The sequence below is a fragment of the Littorina saxatilis genome, linkage group LG8 (assembly GCF_037325665.1).
Source record: "Littorina saxatilis isolate snail1 linkage group LG8, US_GU_Lsax_2.0, whole genome shotgun sequence".
Classification (NCBI taxonomy): domain Eukaryota; kingdom Metazoa; phylum Mollusca; class Gastropoda; order Littorinimorpha; family Littorinidae; genus Littorina; species Littorina saxatilis.
Genome location: NC_090252.1, coordinates 4,057,963 through 4,066,711, shown reverse-complemented (window position 1 = coordinate 4,066,711; position 8,749 = coordinate 4,057,963). Strand labels below are relative to the sequence as shown.

At 44.9% G+C, this 8,749-nt stretch overlaps 1 protein-coding gene across 1 annotated transcript in view; it reads left to right on the top strand.

The window, feature by feature from the left end:
- Positions 1-8,224, top strand: part of LOC138974930 (neuronal acetylcholine receptor subunit alpha-7-like) — an 11,346-nt gene extending 3,122 nt beyond the window's left edge. The window contains exons 3-4 of the mRNA XM_070347642.1: positions 6,479-6,523; positions 8,084-8,224. Coding sequence (XP_070203743.1) covers positions 6,479-6,523; positions 8,084-8,197 — 159 coding nt within the window. The 3' untranslated portion in view covers positions 8,198-8,224. The remainder of the gene's footprint in view (positions 1-6,478; positions 6,524-8,083) is intronic.
- Positions 8,225-8,749: the final 525 nt, after the last annotated feature.

Sequence of the window (8,749 nt, the reverse complement as noted above, 5' to 3'; positions counted from 1 at the left end):
TGAAAAGCTTTTCATAGACAGACAGACATGTATACACACACACAGGCACACATACGTACGTACATTACTAATACTTGACTGAAGGTAAAAAGAGACAGATTTGAGTGTGTTTATTTTATTTTAATCTGCTCTGTTCAAAAGCACAGTCCTTTAAAGTACAAACGGATCTCTTCATCCTCTAAAGTCTTGCATGACTGTAATAGTATCCCTTTGGACTCAAAGCAAAAAGCAACAACCTCACAGCTTCATGTGTGAAGTGGACATAATGTTTATGTGCAATAATTTCACACACACACACACACACACACACACACACACACACACACACACACACACACACACACACACACACACACACCAGGGCCGGACCAAATGAGTTGTAAGGGGGGGGGTTCCTCCTTTTGGGGGGGGGGGGGGGCAAATCAGCGAAGTGGCGAAGCCACAAGCGCGCGCCTGCAAAGCAGGCGTGCGAACTAGGGGGGTCCGGGGGCATGCTCCCCCGGAAAATTTTTGAAAAACGGTTAAAATCTGTGCAATCTGGTGCATTCTGGGCCTTGTTTTGAGGGTTAAGAGCAGCATTGTTTTGGTGCTAAAACTAGTAAAAGTCAAAGCAAGGTACATGCTTTTTCCAGGGGTGGGGTTCCGGAACCCCTGGAACCCCCCCTGGGTCCGGCCACACACACACACACACACACACACACACACACACACACACACACACACACACACACACACTAAAACAATGGTTGATCGGTGTCTTATTGTTCGTACCAAATGTTGGAGTACATCTGAAGATGTCAGATGCCAATCACATCCATAATTAGTGGATTTAGACGAAAACCATAGCTGTATGCGATTTCTTTCTAATAAACATAACGGCGGGGGATCTTACCCTAGTGTTACGGTGAGGTGTAGGCAAATCGACCAAGCTGCGGGGGATCTTACCCCGTCAAATTTCACTGTTGATCTTTGTACCCATCGTGAGTCTAAACTAAGCTAAGCTGAAACTTAAAAATGGAAAGCAGTATCCACAAGTAGTTAGACTTTTACAAGCAAGAAGATTTAAGCCCTTCTGTTGACCGTGATTTGTGTTATTTTATCATTTTTAACGTGGGGAACAGTATTTCTGACCTGTCTTGGTGAAATTTCTTCTCTTATGTAGTACACGAGAGTATAAAATGGTAAGAAAACTGGGTGATCCTATGCACACAAAAAAGTACCGGTCATTATGATATAAACTTCAATACAAGAAAGTCTGGTTATCTACTATTTTAAGGCATTAATTTGGAGACACCTACCATGTGGTTGGTCTTGCGGGGGACATACAAGTGTGTAGCTTCTGCGGTGGACACAACTAGGCGTTCCACGATCCAGGGCGTGTGATATGTCTTATAGGAATTTATCCTACATACGTGAGAGAGACAACCCATGAGATAATAATATCGTTCAATTCACAAGTGGTAATATCATGTAAATGAGATCGTGTCAATCTTGTCTGGCAGGGACCGAATGTTCCACTGCTAATGATGATAAAGTCACCGAGACGAACGTCATTCTGGAAACTCTTTTGCGCTTGCTGTTTCCTCAGGAAGAATTTTTAGACCTTGCACATCAAGCCAATACTTTCGACAGTGACGTGTCTTTCCTTTGACGTCAAAGATTTCACGAGGCTTTGGAAGAGATCGAGGTCCCATAAGACTCATCTTCAATTTGGACGTGTCTTTTCCGAGACGCAGTATGTAGGATAAACAGAATACTACATGGCTTGCTGTGTCATACGATATTTACACTCGTTGATTTTCAAATACTGAAAAACTCGCTTCCGCACGTATTTCAATATTTAAAAACAAAAACTCGTGTTCATATCGTTTGACACAGCATGCCATGTATTATTCTCTATGTCTATTTGTTGTAGCAGTGTATCCCTTAAGCTATGTTTCCATATAGCGAGGCGGCAGCGGCACGCGGCGATAAAACACGCGATGCCGCAAGCGAATTTCGCCGTGAGTGTTTCCATTAAAAGCGGCGCGGCATGCGGATTTTTGTTCTTTCTGGCTTGACTTCTTCTTATAAATCGGTCAAAATCTCACACAACCATACCGTAATTAAGAGAAACCTTTTTTGAAGCTACTTATGCTGGTTAGAAAATTGAAAAGACGAGAAATGTAAAGAAAAACCTTCTTTTATTTCAACAAAATGCTCAAAAAGCGGAACGAACCCGGTGCCTTTGACAACCTTTGAAGAAATTCTTGCTGGACTATGAGCAGCTCAAGGAATACATGTATCGGACGAAAAAATCAGTCGAAATAGACTATAAACCTGGTTGTCGGGGGTCCTCGAATAATTGAAAAGACTTAGACCACTCCACTTTTGACGCGAATATCGCGCGGCAGCAATTTTTTTTCGCTCCCTGGAGCGAACAAAATCTTGACACCAAACTGTCGCACGGCACGTCGCCGCCGCGCCGCCGTCGCGTTGCACATATGGAAACACGCGTTCTTTGTTACTACTGTTGCGATCGTTTTTGCTGCTGCCGCCACCTCGCTGCAACCATCGCGCAGCCGATGCGTCGCTATATGGAAACACAGCCTTAGGCTTCGATAGGAGAACAACTGCAATCTGAATGTAGGAATAATTTTATCCTGTCCAGGTATGTCGTCTCATTGACATTGCAGATGTTCGTTGTAGACCAAAACAAAGTGTAGTGTAGTACTACGATTGACCTACCGTGGCAAAGGCCCAAGTTGTTAAAACATCTAGTCTTTAAAGCCAAGGTATATTTGTTCTATATTGATAACCAGAGGAGTATAAAAGGTAAGCACATTAGGTTTGTTGGGTCTGCTACAGACGTATCTATTGAGTTCACCAAGTAAGATCTATTGTGCTGTCTGGGTTAGAACAAGCTCCTATGGGCAGACAGCATTCCGTAATGCAAGGCCGCTATCACAAGAGACTTCATTCAAATCAAATCAAATCAAATCAAATTTACGTTCTTATCCCAACGCTAAGAAATGACAGTGGAAGCGCATTCACATGAAGACACACGAAACACTACAGCATTCTTCACATCAAACTAGCCAGCCTTCATGCTTTGACTAACTCTCATTGACCAAACACCTCGCTGCATACAGTACTACAACATTCTTCACATCAAACTAGCCAGCCTTCATGCTTTGACTAACTCTCATTGACCAAACACCTCGCTGCATACAGTACTACAACATTCTTCACATCAAACTAGCCAGCCTTCATGCTTTGACTAACTCTCATTGACCAAACACCTCGCTGCATACAGTACTACAGCATTCTTCACATCAAACTAGCCAGCCTTCATCCTTTGACTAACTCTCATTGACCAAACGCCTCGCTGCATACAGTACTACAACATTCTTCACATCAAACTAGCCAGCCTTCATGCTTTGACTAACTCTCATTGACCAAACACCTCGCTGCATACAGTACTACAACATTCTTCACATCAAACTAGCCAGCCTTCATGCTTTGACTAACTCTCATTGACCAAACACCTCGCTGCATACGGTACTACAGCATTCTTCACATCAAACTAGCCTTGCTTTGACTAACTCTCATTGACCAAACACCTCGCTGCATACGGTACTACAGCATTATTCACATCAAACTAGCCAGCCTTCATCCTTTGACTAACTCTCATTGACCAAACACCTCGCTGCATACAGTACTACAGCATTCTTCACATCAAACTAGCCTTGCTTTGACTAACGCTCATTGACCAAACACCTCGCTGCATACAGTACTACAGCATTCTTCACATCAAACTAGCCAGCCTTCATGCTTTGACTAACGCTCATTGACCAAACACCTCGCTGCATACAGTACTACAGCATTCTTCACATCAAACTAGCCTTGCTTTGACTAACGCTCATTGACCAAACACCTCGCTGCATACAGTACTACAGCATTCTTCACATCAAACTAGCCAGCCTTCATGCTTTGACTAACGCTCATTGACCAAACACCTCGCTGCATACAGTACTACAGCATTCTTCACATCAAACTAGCCTTGCTTTGACTAACGCTCATTGACCAAACACCTCGCTGCATACAGTACTACAGCATTCTTCACATCAAACTAGCCAGCCTTCATGCTTTGACTAACGCTCATTGACCAAACACCTCGCTGCATACAGTACTACAGCATTCTTCACATCAAACTAGCCAGCCTTCATGCTTTGACTAACGCTCATTGACCAAACACCTCGCTGCATACAGTACTACAGCATTCTTCACATCAAACTAGCCAGCCTTCATGCTTTGACTAACTCTCATTGACCAAACACCTCGCTGCATACAGTACTACAGCATTCTTCACATCAAACTAGCCAGCCTTCATGCTTTGACTAACGCTCATTGACCAAACACCTCGCTGCATACAGTACTACAGCATTCTTCACATCAAACTAGCCAGCCTTCATGCTTTGACTAACGCTCATTGACCAAACACCTCGCTGCATACAGTACTACAGCATTCTTCACATCAAACTAGCCAGCCTTCATGCTTTGACTAACTCTCATTGACCAAACACCTCGCTGCATACAGTACTACAGCATTCTTCACATCAAACTAGCCAGCCTTCATGCTTTGACTAACTCTTATTGACCAAACACCTCGCTGCATACAGTACTACAGCATTCTTCACATCAAACTAGCCAGCCTTCATGCTTTGACTAACTCTCATTGACCAAACACCTCGCTGCATACGGTACTACAGCATTCTTCACATCAAACTAGCCAGCCTTCATGCTTTGACTAACTCTCATTGACAAAACACCTCGCTGCATACGGTACTACAGCATTATTCACATCAAACTAGCCAGCCTTCATCCTTTGACTAACTCTCATTGACCAAACACCTCGCTGCATACATTACTACAGCATTCTTCACATCAAACTAGCCAGCCTTCATGCTTTGACTAACTCTTATTGACCAAACACCTCGCTGCATACGGTACTACAGCATTCTTCACATCAAACTAGCCAGCCTTCATGCTTTGACTAACTCTCATTGACCAAACACCTCGCTGCATACAGTACTACAGCATTCTTCACATCAAACTAGCCAGCCTTCATGCTTTGACTAACTCTCATTGACCAAACGCCTCGCTGAATACAGTACTACAACATTCTTCACATCAAACTAGCCAGCCTTCATGCTTTGACTAACTCTCATTGACCAAACACCTCGCTGCATACGGTACTACAGCATTCTTCTCATCAAACTAGCCAGCCTTCATGCTTTGACTAACTCTCATTGACCAAACACCTCGCTGCATACGGTACTACAGCATTATTCACATCAAACTAGCCAGCCTTCATGCTTTGACTAACTCTCATTGACCAAACACCTCGCTGCATACAGTACTACAACATTCTTCACATCAAACTAGCCAGCCTTCATGCTTTGACTAACTCTCATTGACCAAACGCCTCGCTGCATACAGTACTACAGCATTCTTCACATCAAACTAGCCAGCCTTCATGCTTTGACTAACTCTCATTGACCAAACACCTCGCTGCATACGGTACTACAGCATTATTCACATCAAACTAGCCAGCCTTCATGCTTTGACTAACTCTCATTGACCAAACACCTCGCTGCATACAGTACTACAGCATTCTTCACATCAAACTAGCCAGCCTTCATGCTTTGACTAACTCTCATTGACCAAACACCTCGCTGCATACAGTACTACAGCATTCTTCACATCAAACTAGCCAGCCTTCATCCTTTGACTAACTCTCATTGACCAAACGCCTCGCTGCATACAAACACTCTTAACTTTAGACATAGTATTTATTTAACATTTCATTTATTATAATTTAAGTTAATTGTATTTACACCCCCGGTATAGGGGTGTGTATAGGTTTCGCTCGATGTGTTTGTTTGGGTATTTGTTTGGGTATTTGTTTGGGTGTTTGTGTTCGCAAGTAGATCTCAAGAATGAACGGACCGATCGTCACCAAACTTGGTGAACAGGTTCTATACATTCCTGAGACGGTCCTTACAAAAATTGGGACCTGTCAAACACACGGTTAGGGAGTTATTGGTGGATTAAAATTATACAAGGACTTATAGAGGCACACCCCCGTTGGTCAAAGGGAAATAACCATTCTCACTGCCACCAACTGAGAAGGTTATTTCCCTTTGACGGGGGTGTTTTTCCTATCGGAGGAATATCTTGTGTTTATTTATTTTATCTTATTTTTTTATTTATTTTTCATCATTCATTTATTTGAGATTTAGTGTGTATTTCCATAGTGTTTTATTCGCCCTCTTATATACTTTTTTTTCATTTTTTTTTCTTCATTATATTAAATTATTTTATTTTATTTTTATTCAGATATTTTACATATTCATTTCCTAAGTGTTTTATTCGCTCTCGTAGATACTTAGCTACTGTAAACTGACCGCTACCTGTGTTGTTGTCTCTGGCACAGGACTTGCGTGGCGAGGACCTCAAGCTGACCGGATGGCTGGGCATGGTACGTTGCCCCCTCTCTCTTCTCTCTCTATCTCAGCTAGCCCTTCTCTCTGCTCCTCTCCCCACTTGTCTCCTCTCTCTTTGCTCTCCATCTCAGCTAGCCCTTCTCTCTGCTCCTCTCCCCGCTTGTCTCCTCTCTCTTTTCTCTCCATCTCAGCTAGCCCTTCTCTCTGCTCCTCTCCCCGCTTGTCTCCTCTCTCTTTGCTCTCCATCTCAGCTAGCCCTTCTCTCTGCTCCTCTCCCCACTTGTCTCCTCTCTCTTTTCTCTCCATCTCAGCTAGCCCTTCTCTCTGCTCCTCTCCCCACTTGTCTCCTCTCTCTTTGCTCTCCATCTCAGCTAGCCCTTCTCTCTGCTCCTCTCCCCACTTGTCTCCTCTCTCTTTTCTCTCCATCTCAGCTAGCCCTTCTCTCTGCTCCTCTCCCCACTTGTCTCCTCTCTCTTTGCTCTCCATCTCAGCTAGCCCTTCTCTCTGCTCCTCTCCCCACTTGTCTCCTCTCTCTTTGCTCTCCATCTCAGCTAGCCCTTCTCTCTGCTCCTCTCCCCACTTGTCTCCTCTCTCTTTGCTCTCCATCTCAGCTAGCCCTTCTCTCTGCTCCTCTCCCCACTTGTCTCCTCTCTCTTTGCTCTCCATCTCAGCTAGCCCTTCTCTCTGCTCCTCTCCCCACTTGTCTCCTCTCTCTTTGCTCTCCATCTCAGCTAGCCCTTCTCTCTGCTCCTCTCCCCACTTGTCTCCTCTCTCTTTGCTCTCCATCTCAGCTAGCCCTTCTCTCTGCTCCTCTCCCCACTTGTCTCCTCTCTCTTTGCTCTCCATCTCAGCTAGCCCTTCTCTCTGCTCCTCTCCCCACTTGTCTCCTCTCTCTTTGCTCTCCATCTCAGCTAGCCCTTCTCTCTGCTCCTCTCCCCACTTGTCTCCTCTCTCTTTGCTCTCCATCTCAGCTAGCCCTTCTCTCTGCTCCTCTCCCCACATGCCCCCTCCTCCCCCGTTCACTCCCCCGCCCCCTTCTACTCCCCCCCCCCCCCCCCCCTCGATATCATTCATCTTTACGTCTGTCTCTGTTTGTCTGTCGGTCGGTCTGTCGGTCGGTCTGTCTGTCTGCCTGTCTGTTTGCCTATTGGTGTATGTCTCTCTCTCTCTCTCTCTCTCTCTCTCTCTCTCTCCCTCCCTCCCTCTCTCTCTCTCTCTCCCTCTCCCCCCTCTCTCTCCCTCTCCCCCCTCTCTCTCTCTCCCTCCCTCCCGCCCTCCCTCCCTCCTTCCCCCCCTCTCTCTCTCTCTCTCTCTCTCTCTCTGTCTCTGTCTATCTCTCTCTCACACACACATGCACACGCACACACACACACACACACACACACATACATACATACATACATACATACATACATACATACATACATACATACATACATACACACTCTCTCTCTATCACACCCCACTGTCTCTCCCTCTCCCCTCTCTCTCCCCCCCTCTCTTTCTCTCTCTCTCTCTCTCTCTCTCTCTCTCTCTCTCTCTCTCTCTCTCTCTACTATATTATATTTCGTTCGACTGTTTCTTTGTTTTGTCAGACGTGGACCGACGAAATGTTCCAATGGCAGCCTAGAAACGAAAGCGGTGTCAGGTACCTGCTGCTGAGTCACAAGGACTACTGGGTACCCCCCATCACCGTGCTCAACAGGTAATCGCGCAAGTTAATGACATACGACACCGACACACGCAAGTTAATGACATACGACACCGACACACGCAAGTTAATGACATACGACACCGACACACGCAAGTTAATGACATACGACACCGACACATGCGCAGCCTGGCGGTGACTATTATTTTGTGTACTGGTGATATGTTAAAGTCACCGAGACGAACGTCGTTCTCGAACTTCTTTGTAACTGCATGCACAAGAAGTGGCAAAATGTTTACGTAACGAAATGTTTAACGTTATGACGTCTTTTTGATCTTTGCTTGGCTTCTGACGTAAAAGATTTCACTTTGTAAGAGAGGACCAACAAGCCATGCAGTATCCTCTGATTAGGAACAGGTGGTGTGACATTTAATAAGCCTACTTGTCGTACCCTTAGCCTTTTCCTCCCTTACTACAGTCATTCATAATTGTTTTGGCATGGGGGGCACAATTTTAGATTTTTGTCAAAGTAACTTTGTGTAGATCGAGTGTCGATGACGTCACAGGTGTTCAATTGTTTGCTTGGTTTTTCTTTCTTTTCTGAGTGTTT